At 40.1% G+C, this 16,708-nt stretch overlaps 1 protein-coding gene across 1 annotated transcript in view; it reads left to right on the forward strand.

Annotated features, from left to right (window-relative positions):
- The first annotated feature begins 14,340 nt into the window (after positions 1-14,340).
- The window catches only part of LOC126867181 (B-cell lymphoma/leukemia 11A-like), a 47,952-nt gene continuing 45,584 nt past the window's right edge, over positions 14,341-16,708 (forward strand). The window contains exon 1 of the mRNA XM_050621423.1: positions 14,341-16,260. Within this exon, the coding sequence (XP_050477380.1) occupies positions 16,224-16,260 (37 nt within the window). The 5' untranslated portion in view covers positions 14,341-16,223. The remainder of the gene's footprint in view (positions 16,261-16,708) is intronic.

The following is a 16,708-nucleotide window of genomic DNA, read 5'->3' on the forward strand; positions in this document are numbered from 1 at the left end:
TCCATTTACATATGTTTTTAGATGAATACAATTATATGAATATAAGGTAGTGGTTACTGTAGTTTATTTTGGATCAGTAGGTAATTTTGGATATTTAATAAATTGGTTTCCGATCTACTATCTTCATTTTAATGTATAGTCTTCAATTAAAAATTTACTTTTTATTTGTTTTGTTAATTGATACTCCTGCTTCCAGAGAAAACAGCTTGTAATAATAATCGATCCTTCCCGCTTATTATTTCTAGGAAATTTGAACAAGAAGGAAGGGAACACGAAGAATAATTTCCCAATTTTGTCAAATTTTCATTGTAAAAATAGTTTCATGGACGAGATTGTAAACTGTGTCAATCAAGAATAATACCACTGCTTTCAAAAGACATTAATGAATTATTTTTAACCACTTCTTTAACTACTACAAGGACACACATTTCTAGCAAACTAGAACTCAGAAACAAATTTCAAAATATCACGGTTTTCATCAGAAATTACCCTTCGTAGAATCCATTTTGTGTATTAATAGGGGCCAAGGCAAAGCCAAAGTTAAAGAGATTAGTGACCTGTTCCACTACCTCGATTTCCGGAAATATCAACCAAAACTGACCGATCTACCTGTTCGGATGCATCTACGCAGCATCAGTGGCTCGCCAATTTAGAAGTAATTTTCTCGAATCCCTTGAAGAAAAGGCAGTTCTTCCCACGGTTGGTCAGCTGGCCTGCGTCCAGAAGCGACGATCTTCGTTTCGTGCATCTTCCTTTATCATTCCTCCTTTTCCCCATCTGTGTTTTTTTACGAATTTCGATTTTTATACCTGAAGATCTATTCGTCGGATCATTCGAGACTGAGCCACTACTTACGGGCCCTTTACAGTCAAAAAGATTTGTCAGACAGATAAAACGAAGAAAGCTTTATTATTCCCTTCACGAGGCACGTGTATGTTAACTTTAAAACGATGTCGTGGAAAGTTGTGGTTTTTGAATAATCATCTAGGTTCGTGAAAAATAACATGAAACTTTTAAAAGAACTCCGCACAGGTATCGTTATTAGTAGATAAAAAGCAATAAATAAATTTTAGTACAAATATTGATCTCGAAACACGCACACAACGTAAAACGCTTAGCATAATGTTCTACGGCTAGTTGAAATTCATCAACTCCCATAATTTCAGCGTAGCAGCTTTCGAGAAACACTCTATTACCACGTCTCCTTGCAAAACAAATATCAATTAGCTTTTAAAGGAGACATCATCTTCGTATTAGTCGTAGATATAACAGTAAACAAAGGAAGAGTGAAAATTCTACTAAATTCTAATTTTTCGAGATCGAAAAGGGTACGTAATTGAAAGAAACTCTGTTGAGAAATTGATATCAAGAGCCAAATTGTCGTGCCAACTGTTCTACATGGGCGTGCATACTAATGTTGATTTCGAGAAATTCTACAAAGGAGCAAAAAGAATATTTTTAATGTAATATACTCTTCACATTGCTATTATCTTTTAAAATTATGAAACATTTAAACAATTATGCGATTTTTACGATCTTTATACATTTCTATGCTCTATATCAAGTTCCGTATTAAAATATATTACACCATGTTTTATCGAAATGAATTTTATAAATTTTGTATCAACACGGTGATGCCAATACGTAGTGAGAAGAAGATAGTTTGTAGTTCCACCGTTGTTAACTCTTTTGGTAAAATTCCCAACTGATCTTCTGATATACCGTTTCATTCGAATCTTCTCAATTTAATCAACATATGCAACATAATCTTTTGCAATACAGTTTAATGAAAGGAAAAAGACACCAAACTACCAGATGAGGAAACTAGCAAGCTTGAAAAATTCCAAATTTCATTGATCTCGCATTAAATTAGATAATGTCAAATTTTATTCAACTCGTACCAATATTAAAATTTCTCAAAAGCTGTGAGAACAGAAAATATCAAAAATACGAGAAGGTGAGTACTCGTATAATATTGTACTGCGTATGTATGTCGCAGCTGAACGGAGTCAATTTCCTTAAGATCAATGATCGAACAGAATCGTCACACGAGATGCTGCATCTATGGTCTGAGTGCAACGACACCGAGCACCCAGAAGAGAAAAGGTTCGAGTCGGACAGAACAGTGAGCCGATCGTAAAAATTGATCGAACGGATGAATGGCCGAAATTCGATCAAAGGACGAATCTGTTCGGTCTATGTCTAGGATCGGTTCTCTCTCACGAGAAATTTTCAAGAACACACGTGGTCCATCGCCCCCGGCCGCGTACCCCTGCCTTTTTTCCTCTCCAGATCGCTTTTTATAAATCTCTTTCCTTCTCTTTCTCTCTACGTTCGTTTTTTTCTTCCTTTTTTTTTTTACTCATGGGGCCCTAGGATTTTTTTCTTACCCCTTGGCCGGCCATCTGCCGCTACGGAAGGGGCGGCCAAGATGCAGGATCCGCAAAAGAGAGGTTAAGGGGGGAAAGGAAGAAGGATGCGCGGCATCGGGCCGCATCAAGAAAAGGGAGCGACGCAAACGGTACTATCATAGAATGGATGAGACGAGTCCGAGAGGAGCTTGGGTAATGGCTTAAGTCCCAGTTTTGCCTCACAGAGAACCGATCTGTGGCTTCCAGCGGCTTCCACGGAAAGAATGTGTCGTGGGACGTTGCTGGAAAGTCACGTAATATAGCGCCGTTCAATAACGTAGTATGATAAGACCGGTTCTTTGTAAGATTGTCAGTTGTCGTTCACGATGGAAGGAAATGAATTAAGATATTTTGTTAAGTATATGTAGATTGATTGAAATTAAAAAATAAGTTAGACAATTTACTAAATATACATGGATTTAAGTTAGAAAATGGACTAATTAGTATGTATATATGGATTGGTTTTAACCCTCTAGAGATAAATGAAAACACCTATCGCAATGCCTAATTTCCTTGTTGGTTTAGGCTATTGAGATATTTCGAACATTTTATGACACTTATTCGTGTCTCTACCGCAATATACTGTGATGTAATGACATAGTCTTTTCTTAAGTCAAATATTTGGATTTATTTAAAACACTATAAAATAAACAACTGAAAGTAAAAAAAAAAGGTTTCACTGTAACTTTGTTAAAAATATGTTTCAGACATCATAAATCACATTCTAGTAATAATTCAAATTTCAGCCACGTGAATCGCCATAAAATTTACCGGTAATCCAGAATCACGACACCGTTAGGTTCCCAAAAGGTGCGCGTTCTATAAACAAACGGTATCGTGGAACTTGTAGGTTCTCACGGAGTTGCGAGTATAGATTTTCCCAAAAAACAGAGGGAAAACACCTCATCCGGCCAGGCTTCCTCTATAGGTCTACGTCGGTATTTTAATTTTTTTCTCTACCCCTCCCAACCACCACGTTCATTTTTTTTTCTTTCTTACCTTGCCCTCTCGCGTATTCCGTTGTCGGAGAATCTGTGCCACTCCGGGTACCGTAAACCACTCCCCTCTCTTTCACTCTCGAAACCTGCACCCTCTCCCCTCTCCCTAACTTGTTTTTTTACATTGCACAAGGTGTTTCCGTCCTCGCGCCGAAGTTCCGTCGCCCTTCATTCCGTTCTTCCTCCATCCCCATAGCTTCATAGCTTCACGAGGAATTAAAAAAGAACAGACAAGGGGGCCCCCCATCGGAAGTCGCACGTTCGTTCGCTCTTCGGATTCCAATCGAAGGAATCCACCTAGCTAGTCGATTCCAACCCCACAAAATACTGTTTTTTACCCCTGCTGCTCACCCTATTTCACCGAGCTTAATGTAGCGTCCTTCTAGGTGTGACTGCTCTGTGAACCAGTCAAGCTGAGAACTTTTTTATGCAAAGCTGGACATGGGAAAAACACGCGATGGTGGCTAAGGATCACGTCGAATGGACCGGAAGGGTGAGAGATTGGATAAACAGATAGTACAAGGATATCTTAAGGTGCGTACTCAGCATTAAATATGTTGGTGAACATTTAAGAGTATTACGTGATTTTCTCTGGTAATCATAGGTTGAAACAAACTGAGGGACAGTTCTCGAAACTTGCAAGAATATTTTATATTCTTATGACACTGTGTTCTCGAGAGCTTTGATATAGACACTACAGATAATTACGTCTTTTTATAAAAAAAGAAAACAAATTTAGTTTCTCGGCTTATTTATATCGTTAAATAATAAATTATTGTACAAGAAGACATTGATAGTAATATATATTTAATAATAATTATATTGAAAAGTAATAGTCAACTAAAACATCTTTAAAAGTGATGATATCGTTCGAACACTTTCTACCAAATATTTTTAAAATATCCAAATAAATCGTGACAGTAATCGCAATTAAGTAAAACTTCTATAATCTTTCTATTAAAAGGTTTTTTATTTACCGAAATGAAAGTGACACCAAGGAATCCAAATTTGAGGAGCGCGGTGTTAAAAAATGGACACAACATGGACGTTGTATGTTGTCTGAGCAGAGATGTAGACGAAGGGAATGGAAGAAGGTAAATAATCGCGTTCGAAGGAAACGCCAAAAGGACCTGTGGCTCGATAACTGGCTTCGTCCTGGTGATTTAAAGAACCGATGAATCACCGATAGAGCGTGACCGTCGTCGGTAATTCGCGAAACGAGAAGCCCGGAAGACAGGGACGTTAATCATCGAAGCGAAAGAGGATTTGCATGGACCTCGGCTCCGAAATTTTTCGCCAGCTTCCAGTGCCAAGGAAAACACGGAAACTGGCCTTTCTTCTTTTTTCGTTCTTTCTCTCCTCTCTCTTTTTCTGTTCTCGGTCAAATGGAAACTGTGCCTGGTCGAATCAGACGTTTCTCTGATTTCAAATGGTTCAACGACCCCACCGGAAGCCAATGTAAGAATATGGAGGACATTGAAGCAGGATCGTGCCAGCTGCAACATTCTCCTGTAAATAAGTGATCGGTCCTGCTGCAAATTTTAAAGAAACTAAGACTTTAAATAGCCGGTTACGAAAATCTCGACGAAAATATCTTCGGAACGAACACACGAGGGGAGACGATCAGTTGGTTCGAGTCACGCCACGATTTTCCTTGGCCTATGAAAGTCGTCCGAAACGGAGTTTCTGAAGAGGAACGCTACTTCTCCGGACACAGGACTACGGTTAACCCTTGTGAGGAGGATGATCCAAACACCCTTGGCAAGGGGTCCGTCTCTCTAGTTATATTTGGTATCTATCTCCGCTCATCTTGGGCACATATGCCGCATTGGCGTAGCCGAAGATCGAATGTAGAGGTCAATGTCTTCTCTAATTTACTTTTTTCACATCATTAATTAATAAAATGAGACGGTTAATACATTAGTAGCTGCGAAGATTTGAAACGTATGTAAAATTTTTTTACTATATCGCATAAACCTTTTTAGCCTACAGAATGGCTCGAGCACGATTTTAATTTTTAGACTATGCCAGTATCTTCGAGTTTCTTTATTTCACGCTAAATATTTAATTATACTTCTACTGTTTTAGTAGTAGTAGAGGTTTTAGAATGTTTGAAAAATTTATTAAACACTCTATATTAGTATCTTCAGACGTATTCGTATTATTATAAATATAAAATTACCCGAATATCTCTGCCAAATCGTCTAAAATCGTATTAACTAGATTACATAAAAATTTCCCTTCGAAAGTTATATCAGTTATTTATACGAGCAACATCTAAATGTGATAAATTAGAAATTAAATCGGAACCAAAGCTGACAATAATTCAATATTTCCTGTTCTTATTATTATAAATTCTTTATCATGTAAAATACCTACCAACTTCTACCCCCGAAAACTTCTCTTCTGAACCAAGAGAAATCCTTAACACTCGCTCCACTAACTCCACTATAATACCAACAGGCGCGCCTGTAGCTTTCAAGAAACCCTTATCAGAAGCGGAACTACATACCACAATAAGAGCAGTGTCGACGAAGATGTCCGAGTAAACTTACCGCAGCGATATCAAAGGTAAGCGCGCCGGAAAGCGAACCTCTTTGACCGTATAACGAACTCCCTTTGCACCTGCGAGAGATTAGGTACTCGGACCAAAACATGGTCCAAACGATTTTCTTATCAATCAGAGGCCATTGATATCTAACATATGAGAAACTCATACGAAATCATATGTGTAGGTAAGGTCGTAGGTTTGCAACTTGTTGAATTACAATACAAATTACGTAATCATGATTGTAATGCTGAAATTGCATTCATCAAATGTCTTCGCAATGAACACGGAGCAACAAATATAGAATTTGAAAGTTTGTTAAAATTTGTTAAAAGTTTATTAAATTAACACATTGACTGTGTATATTTCGCTCTGGGAACCACGACAGATTAAGGTAACACTACATAGTAACATGTAATTTTTGCAAAATTTACCTAGTATTTACTAAAACGCTATAATACATATTTGAGAAGCGTCGAGAATAAAATTGAGACGCTTGATAATACAAGAAATCTAACAATTTGTACAATTTATCGACAAACGGTTTGACATAATGAAAATCAATTACCAAGTGGCCGGCAAATTTTGAATTGGTTACGAAGATAAGCATGATACGCGACGATTTTATTTTGATTTACGGTTTTGTACAGATTTCCTCTACATGGCAAGCGGCAAACAGGAAGCCTGCAGTGCGGTTTCAAGCGACCTCTTGACCATCTCTGGTCACCGATATACCAACGCGACGCGCAGACGCTTTGGGGACGCGTTTGCTTTTATCTTGTGCTCCTCCACGCGTCCCCCTTTGCCCGTCCACGTTTTACGACGGACGCTGGAGGACGTACGACGACGAAGAAAGACAGAGAGGGAACGATAAACTCCCACGAAGAGCTGGACGAACGAAAAGCTTCACCGAAACATTCGTCCTCCTTCGTCGTCGTCTTGGTCGTCGTGGCGAGGCACATGTGCACGTCGCCGAGTCGCCAGACAGATCTTTTTTGTCCCGAAGTAAAAATAATCTTTAAAACCCCGAACAGGATGCGTTGTTAGGCCAGGGGAAAGAAGAGAGAAGGAGAAAAAAGATAGAAGGAGAAAGATGTGCCGGGCATCGTCACCAAGATGGTCCACGCGGCGTTTTTTCACCCTTTGGACGCTCGACGCCCTGTAACGGGTGTCCGAAATTAACGCAAGAACCAGAGGACCCTCCTGCTTTAATCCTCCCTCCCTATGAAAAGTTTGCCTACGGATGCTTGAACGCATCTGTCGGAAGTGAAGATTTGACGCTCACGATGAGACGTTTCGTATTTTTCAGCAGCCAGAAGGGTAAAGAATAATGACACTTAACTCTTTTGCCATGGTAATGATGCGAGGATATTATAAAGCATGATATGAGTTGTTCAAAAGACGCATCGATCAACTGCATCGATCGAAGAGTGGAAGAAATTGATGACATTACAGATTTTATTTTTTCATAGCCTGTTGAAACGGAATTATGGAAATAAATCATTTATTTTTAGGAAAGTTGAATGCCAAACATATACTCAAATGATGGAATGGAGAAATTTATATAACGTAGAGTTCAATAGTCTATAGTTCCTGAGAGACTCGTGTATGCATTTGATGATCAATCGTAGATGACCAATCGTGAATCCAGTGATTCCAGATACAATCAACTGAATCTTACGGTGCTCAACAAAAAATAGAAATCATTGCTTTTCCTTCTAGAAGCGAATTATCACTCGTGCATTAATGATATGCAGAATCAATGACTCGTAATGGAAATCTGGAACTTCGTGCGAGAGAAAACAAAATGTGAGTGAACCCTAACGTCAGGTCGACAAAGATAAAATTGAGGTATAATACTATTTCTGAATAGATGCTATTTGGAAATTGATAACAAAATCTTCTAATCAAATAAAACGCTTATGTATCGTTTCATATTCTTATATCATCTTTTTACAAATATTCGTTTTTACCATTTTCCCACAGATTTCCTTATTTATATTTGTATATATATCAACATCAATATCATCACAATCAAGCTAAATCCTCCCGTTTCGTTTTGAATCGTTCGGTCACTATATTTTTTGTTAGAAGAGAATCGGAGTGCGCTGCAAGTGGGTTACTGCACGTTGTAAATTGTACGGCGATCATGAGACGTATTCTTGATTCCACGTTATCGCGGCCTGCTGTTTGACTTAACTAGGCGGCCGTGCTGCTAAATGGCACACGTGTCCACACATGGCGCAAGCGGCACTGCTCTCGAGCCTCGTATAACGTATGAAATAAAGAAATCGAGCGGATAAGTTCTTACATGACTGTCATGAATTTTGTGCATTATTGAAATTGCTTCGTCGGGTAATCGAGCAGAGGCAACTCAATTAGCTTCTACATAGAAAACTATACTGCTGAACGTTTCTTATTTTGTAGGGGAATGTCAATTAGTGTTAACACATTTACGACAAGTTATTTTATTTCTTTATGTAAAATCTAGTATTGTGCGTGTATATCGTAAGTAGACTAATCCTCTGTATCGTACGTAGAGATCTAAAACTCAATTCTAACTTTTTTATGTTATTCGTAAATTAATACTGAATATTTTGTATGACTATATGAAAAAGTTGAATAAATAATTTCAACAATTTTACTTGTACATAATTTAATATCCATCATTCACGCTATAGACAGTTCTATAATGACAGCTTACGGCATTTTATATCTTAATAATTGAATTAAATTAGTAAAATACTAATGATAAGCTATAGCTGTAGTAAATATGGTACTCTTAAACAATTATACAACAGTCGTAGATAATGAAATTCTATAATATAAAAACAGTATTTTATTCAATTCATTTCCAAGCTACTTATCCATCGGTAGCAAGATTATACTTTTACCTCCTCTCCTTCTGAAAACTAAACTCTTTCTACGGGTCAAAGACCGAACGATTCCCCGGTTTCCCCAGCTTTAATTACAGCGTGCATCCATTTCTTACCTGTTTAGCTACTCACGCGCTTCAAACTCAAGTAATACACAAGCAAAATCTATTCCAATAATTTTATCTTCTATTATATCAATGAAAAATCATACGTAGTACACAGAGAATTTCCGTAATCCTCTTCCGAAGTAAACCGCTTTCTTCGCTTGAAAACAGAACTAAATATCACATTCTTATTTATTAGATTCGAGACTTTTAATTTAAAGGATCTCTCTTTCTCAATAAGAAACAATGTAATTTTATCAGACAGAGAACGATATTTAATTAAATATAGGTAACAGAAAGAACAACAGAAGCTATAAAGACGATCTAACACAAAATACTGTCTGCCATACATACAATGTAATGTGTCGCAGCGGCGAGGAACGACAGAGGCAAAGTGACCGTATAAGACCTCTTCCTGTGGCGGGGAATCATAGAAACCCACGGGTTAGACGGCGGCAGAAAAATTGTCTGTACCTGTGGACGTTTGAAACACAGTGCCCCTTCGCTGGTAATGAATGTGGGAGTTTCACACGGGTCAACGGATCGCTGCGTTTTCTAGGGATAACACACGCGAGGATGATGCACTTGGAATTTCTCCTGGCGCAGACCTGGCCCGCGCTATATAGCGTGCACGTCCGTAATAAACAGGCTTGATAACTTATGCATTCCGAATAGACGATACGATCTATCTGGCACTGCAATAAATACGAGGCGAGCCGGATAGCCGCGCGCTTGTAAATTCGCCGACATTTTAACCGAGTTCCAACTAAGAGGACCCAAACCGATAAATAAAAGCCACTTAGAAGGTGCAGACCAATCGACTTTCCATAATTTCCCAGTTTCATTACATATTAGAAGTACCTGCACGATTAATTTTTAGTTCTTAAGAAATAAACGATTTGCTTCTATCGGTTCATTTATTGCAGGAAGATGATATAAAGAACAGTAAATTTTAAAATAAACAGAAATGGCCTTTGTAACATCACCATCTTTCTCTTCTATTTTGTAGTTTATGAAATTGATCAATGTGGTTTCGAAATGGTGAGAGACTCGTATACAGAATCGAAATTCTTCGGACGCAATCGCTATCGACAACATAAATGATCGATGAAATTGTTACGCGAAGGCATAAACAAAAAAATTAGCTGGGCACGTGATTTTACATCTTCTTCTTCTTCTTGTGAAAGTCGATGTTTCGAGCAGGTTCGCGTTTAATGGCTGAACGATGTAGGAGGATGACTTTTGGGATTTGTTGGGTGAGAAAACGCTGTCTCGGAGCAGGAAGTGGTGCAATATGCTGGAAATTTATGATAGTATCGCGGTCTCCGGGATCTTCTACGTATTAAGATCGAGCGATCGTGGATTGGCTGCCAGATGCGATCGGTATCGGTCGATAGGAGGTGGATTTTTAATTTTTGAATTATTGAAAATTTATAAATCGAACGAATCATCATAAACGTCGAATTTATAATACCTCAGAGTTCAAGCTCGTCAAATTAAGCTCGAACGACTAATAAAGAAATTAATCACCAAAATCGGAACCATTAATTTAATTATTAAAACGAAAATCAAATACTACATCTAAAAATCCATCGTATTCATAAAATGTTTCAAACATTCTGAACACGAACACACAGCCCACGATTCAGGCAGTACACCCAAATACAGATCACTAGAAGTATCTCGGACAGATATCTATGTCCCGGGACACTGTCCAGGACCCCGGGAGTCTGTGTCGCAGAAGCCCGCAACAGATAATTTCTCGGGTTAGTTAAAAGTCACTTCAGATCCTCCGCCGACCAGGACAGCCCCTAAGCCTGGGAAATATTTTCGACGCACATTTCCTTGCCCTTTCCTCGTTTCTAACCCGAAGGAAAGCAGAAAAAGCGTCCGCTTCAAATTAAAGGGCGCGACCAAAGTATAACCCGCAGGTATTGGTTCGAAGCGATGAACGTAACCTTTTGCAAATGGGTGTTTCAGATTTTTGTAATTAAACGTAATTAAAAAGAAAAAAAGCCCATTCGATCAAATCTTTCATACTCATAATAACAGCGTATCCCACTAATATTAATATGCGAGTAACTATAAAATCATAACGTTAATCGTAATTTCATCGGACATCTTCCCATTTCAATTATCAATTCAGCATTAAAATCCAGACAATCTCGCTCTATCTGCTTCCATCCTTAATATCGTTCCGTTACTCTATCCTTTTCCAGACTGTCTTTCCATCGCAAGGATCTCGATCCTTGGACGAATAATCCCGTCGAAAGATCTGCGTCGCTGGTATCGATCCCACCGCGGATGAAGGGTTTAGTCACGGAATAATTAATGTGAGAGAGCAGGTACCTCCTTGCGTACACTCGTCTACTCCACTTTCTCTGCGACTTGAAGCTGTGTATACGTGTTTACGGGAAGTTCGAAGGGGACCAACGTGCATCGGTAATCGCGACGCGGATCTGTAACGTTCGCGGCTGACTGATGGATACGACTCGAACATTGTTCCCGCGATTACCTGTAGAAACGATTGCCCGATCGTTAAATTTCTTCCAGGATTCGGAGCAGGAACGGAGCATGATATTTTCGATATTTTTGCGGATATTTGGTCAGTATATGAGTAATAAATTTTATGGATTTCAAATGAATATGTTGGTATTTTGACAACGATGGAAGATTATTGAGATGTCTTAAATACAATTGTAGAGGCATCTTACTTGCTGAGATAAGTGGCTAACCCTGGGAAATTAAGGTCTACTTGACCATAAGTCATCCACGTCTTTGGAATATGTGCGACCATGGGTCATCCAGGTCTGTGGAACATGGGCGTGCCAGGTATACCGGAGCCATGATATGAGCGGTAGCTACCAGTGAGGGGTTGAGGGGTGATTATTGTCAACATTGTCAAGGAGCATGGTCAGCGTGAAAAAGAGTGTACCATAACGAGTGACGAATGATGCTGAATGCATATAGACTGACGGAGCATTCTACTTGATTTTCTGTTGACGTGAACAATATTGAAACAAATCATACCGTTACCAAACCTACTAGCGCTATATTTTCCTACGCTCATATTGTAAATATCCTCTGTCTGTTTAGATTTGAAATGATATATATAGCTATTCCATTATCCTACTTAAATATATCAATTGTCATAACCGTTATATGTTAGTTACCTCTTGTGTCTTAGCGTTTTTATAAAGCATACATTTATTACTTGCCCCTTATGAAATTCATTTTTTAGGTCATTGATGATAACAGGTGGTAAATAATCTCGAAATCAGAAATACAATAAAAATGGACCTATTACGTTTTTCCTCGTCATATTGTCTTTATATAAAATTTTAGCCAATAGGTTTCTTTTAAAATTCTCTTCTAGGACTTCCATAACCACATCGACTAATTTGATGTAAATCAACAAATGTAACAAATGTAAATATCCCAGAATACAAGATCATATTCTACAAATTAAACAACGTACAAAAACTGTATATTTGTTATTCGATAATTTCCATCGATATAGGTACCTTATTCGCCGAAATGATCAAATATGAAGAATCATGTTATCGCGTTCGTATTTAACGTCTAGTCGCGGACGAACCAACGAAACCAACCGCGCCTCGAAACTTTTATTACCCACTTTATAATGCATGCGTGGAAATCAGTTTGGTATTCCGTGTCGTATCGAACTTACAAACTCCAACTGTTGCACAAAGCCGGCGATTGAATCGTGTCAACGAATCGTTTCATCCGCCTTAAAAGAAAGAAATGGAAGAAAGAAAAATGAGAAACTTGAACAAAAAGATACAACTTAAGGGTAAGGATGCTGTCAGAAGGATACCTACTGTGAAAATGTGGCTGTAAAATTTAGCGTAGGTAACGTGAGCATAACAAATGTGACACCAACCGTCAACAAAAGCCTGGCACCTCTCCAGGCCGGCATTAACACGCGTGGAAATTACTCTGGTAATTTAAACGCCTGGCCAGTGTTAATCGCATCGTTTCTTACAGACTAAATCTTTGGTCACTGTGCACGCGCTTTCTGACGAACTAAAATTCTAACGAATATATCGCAACAATCAAAGGAACCTTTCAGAAGCCAGACTCTGATCAACTACATTTTTGTCAATTACTTAATTTCATTAGAAGTACATACATAATTAATATTCAATTCCGAAGGAAAAAACGACTTAGTTGCACATGTTCATTTGTCGCAACAGGACGACATAAATCATGGTGTAATGATGGTGAACGATTTTAAGATAAATATAAAAAATAGTATTTGCAACATCTCTACTTTTTTGTATTTTTTAATTTATGGAGTTGACCAATGGGGTTTGTGAAACGCTCAAACACGAGTTTCTCAGAGGTCAAATCGATCAACTACAATTTTGTAAATTTTAAAATTTCATTGTGACAGATATACTGAGAATTTTGAGGACTATGAAAGAAGCGCGCGTTTAGCTTCAAAACCAAATAAAAGATAATTTAATATGGGATTTGTTGCCAATGTACTGAATTTTCGAACTGCTTCTCTATAAATTATTTTTATGTTCGTGTAGATTTTTACGAGGGTTGTTACATTGCATGTTCAAATGTTCTCAATCCCTCAAAATGCCAGTACGACTGTGTTCACACATCCACGGTAACCATAGTTTAGCGGCTAGGGAAAAAACGTCTGAAATTAATTGAAAAGGCAGGTTGCAATAACGAAGCAGCTGCATTTGACAGTAAATCGTGTTAATAACTAACAACCAACTCGAGGTCGATTACAATTAAACGGTACTAAAACAATGAAAATCTAGAAAAACGAGCTAATCACGTTTATTGTCCATGATCTTCATATTAAAAGCACGTCCTTATTGCTGCAAACCCTCCAACTTGCTTTTGCAATTTTCACCTCAAACCAAACTTCCGATAGAAAGGGCCAATGAAAGCAAAGGAATCTTCGCTGGCAACATATTGTTGACGGTATATCGCAACATAAATGTTAACCCGGTTCCCGTATATTTTTGGTAAATACGTATGTCAAATCAAATAAACCGGAGAACGTCGATCCACGTGTTCTGTCGTCAACGTTTAAAAAATTTAAAACATCGATACACATCTTCCGTCAATAATGTATTTTAAGAATCAACGTTCCAATGGGCAAAAAAACAAAGAAAGAAAGTCAACCCTGCGAAACGATGCGTATCCGCGCGATCCCGCGTCCCGTCGCGAGACTGTCGAGTCGGGTCGCGCGCGAGTCAGTCGTCTCGATCGGGACAGAGACGAACGATTTCGAGGCGGACACGGGGAACGGCAGCTTGGAGAAGGAGCGGCGCGTAGCGGACAGAGACGAGGCTATGGTACGCGCACGAGTATACACACCAGTCTAGTCCGCGCGCGTGTAACTTGCACGCTTGCGAGAGAAGGGAGAGCACACGAGAGAGAGTGTACAGAGTGGAGAGAGAACAGATGCCGGTCGCCAGACAGAGAGAGTGATCGGGCGAGCGAGAGCCTCGTGCACGGCCAGTGAGGAACGACAAAGAGGGGGAGCCGTGTTACCCCCACCACGGGGGTGAAAACTACCCCGAGAGCGCGTGGGGTGTCCGGTCTCGGCGCCGAGGCGAACCGAGCGCGTCCGAAGTGAGCACAGTGCCCGAGACATCAGGTCCCGCACGGCACGACTAGGCGCACCGTCCGGCACAGTCCACTCAGAGATACGACCCATGCTGGACCATCGTCGCTCTGGTCCACGCCGGCATCAGGCATTCGACATCCGCGCGTCAGCCCACACGCCGAGACAACCTCGTCGGCAAGAACCTCGCCGAGAACGTCCAAAAGTACGCCGACCAGAAGGACACGCGTTTGACAAACCGTCCAGAAAGGAATAGCACGTTGTTGTTCGTCTTGTACATGTTTCAAACCGGAAGGACGTGAGACCAGCAACAGCAGAGTGTTTTGTATTACGATCTTCGTGATAGTTACAGGAAGATGTTACCGAAGCCGATGAAAATTCAGTTGAAATACGCGTGTGTCGTCTGGCGCGCTTTTTAGAGCCCATTGTAAGAATAAGAAAGAAGAGACCGAGAAGGAGGAGGACCAATGTGTGTGAAGCGTGTTACGTCAATCGAAGGAGCGACAGTTACGTTGATCTTAAGGCGCACTTGTTTTGTTTGTTTCATATCGGTTTTGCTTCTGATTGTTCCGATACTCTTATAATATTTCGGTGAGAGGAAAGGTGAAGAGGAAAAGAGAGGTGAATGACAACAGAAGAAGGATGGGATTGTTGGTATAATTAGTGATAGCGTGTGACTATTGGACAACGCGCGACGGGCCACAGCTGGCCGCGACACTGTTGCGGTGACTCTGTTTACCAGAGATATAACTTCCACGAGGTGAAATTCCTGCGACGGTGCCGGTTTTCTGGGAAAAATTTGGCTGACTGGAATCCACAGTGAATCGCGACGGTGCCGGTGAAGCACCTGTGCGCGACAGAAAGTCTCCAAGTTTTTGCTTCTGTTTTCCCCGAAGTGTCGATCGCGATTAAACACCTTGGTTCGTGCTCTGTTCGTTCCACGTCTGTGTGATCGCATATATGTGCGCCGCGACGTGTGTCGTTTCTCGCGAACGCGCCGCGCTGAACGCCAGCCGAGGAACACGATGAGGACGAACATTAGTTGACGAAGAAGTGCGTCCCGGCCGACTGTCAGTTCCGTCGTCGTCGCGGCCAGGTGCACCAGACGATCGGACGGTAAATAGAACAGAAAATCTTCAACGAGAATATATTCGAGATAATCGAGAATAAATTCAACGGAAAGGAAAAGAGAAAAAAAAGAAAGAGTGATTCAAAAGGGGGGTTTATCGCGAGGGTCGATCGACGAGGATCGAAAGACTCGAGGAACAGAGGAAGGAAGTGAAAAGTTGTTCAAGGTGGAAACAGGTGAAACGTCGGATGGACTCGTTTCAACGAAGCAACACCGCGGGGCGGAGGTGAGGGGGAGGAGGACAGAAGGTGTTGACGAATTTACTTTGATTCTGCTCGAAGGAACCGTCTTCATTCCAGCGTAGTCCTCACCTCCCCCTTTTCTTCAACAACTCACCGTTAGAAAAAAAAAAATACCAAGCAAATTTGAAAATAAGAAGTGTGTCGAAGATTCGTTGGAATCGCGTAGAATATCGACCAAGACGATCGAAGGACGAGCATTTCGATCGCGGAACTACCTTCCGTCCTGGACGTTCGAAGGAAACCCGTTGATCGGAGGCATAAATCGTGCGACGCGCCACGAAAATCGACGAACGTCACCATGAGGATCAAAATGCCCGCGGTCAGGATCGCGCAAGGTGAGTAGATTTGAAATAAAATGACAAAATTCAATTTGTATTTAGAAAGCCGAGACTCATCAGCGTCCGTCGCTTGATCAGAAACCGTAATTGTTTCCATTTCGAGCGTGTTATTATTTTTGGATTTTGCGCGGCGCGACGAAGACGCGCGCCTGAACTTGAAAGCCTGGAGTGAAGTTTTCCTCGTTGCCACGAACCTTCTTCGCTCCTTGATGCTCCGTTTCCAGCTTTATTTGGAAGTTTCGTTTAAGAAAGATTTGTAGTTTTGTAAACGGAGAGTTCAATATGGTTTGATTCGTGAGATTCGTTTTAATCTTTGATCACAGGAGAGTATTTGGGGTTTCCGATAATTTGCGATTTGTCCGTGTCGCGTTTGTAAAATTTCCTTTAATTTGTAATAATAGAAGAATGATTGGTTTTCCAATGATTCGTGATTCCTCTAATTAAG

The sequence above is a fragment of the Bombus huntii genome, chromosome 6, assembly GCF_024542735.1.
Source record: "Bombus huntii isolate Logan2020A chromosome 6, iyBomHunt1.1, whole genome shotgun sequence".
Lineage (NCBI taxonomy): Eukaryota > Metazoa > Arthropoda > Insecta > Hymenoptera > Apidae > Bombus > Bombus huntii.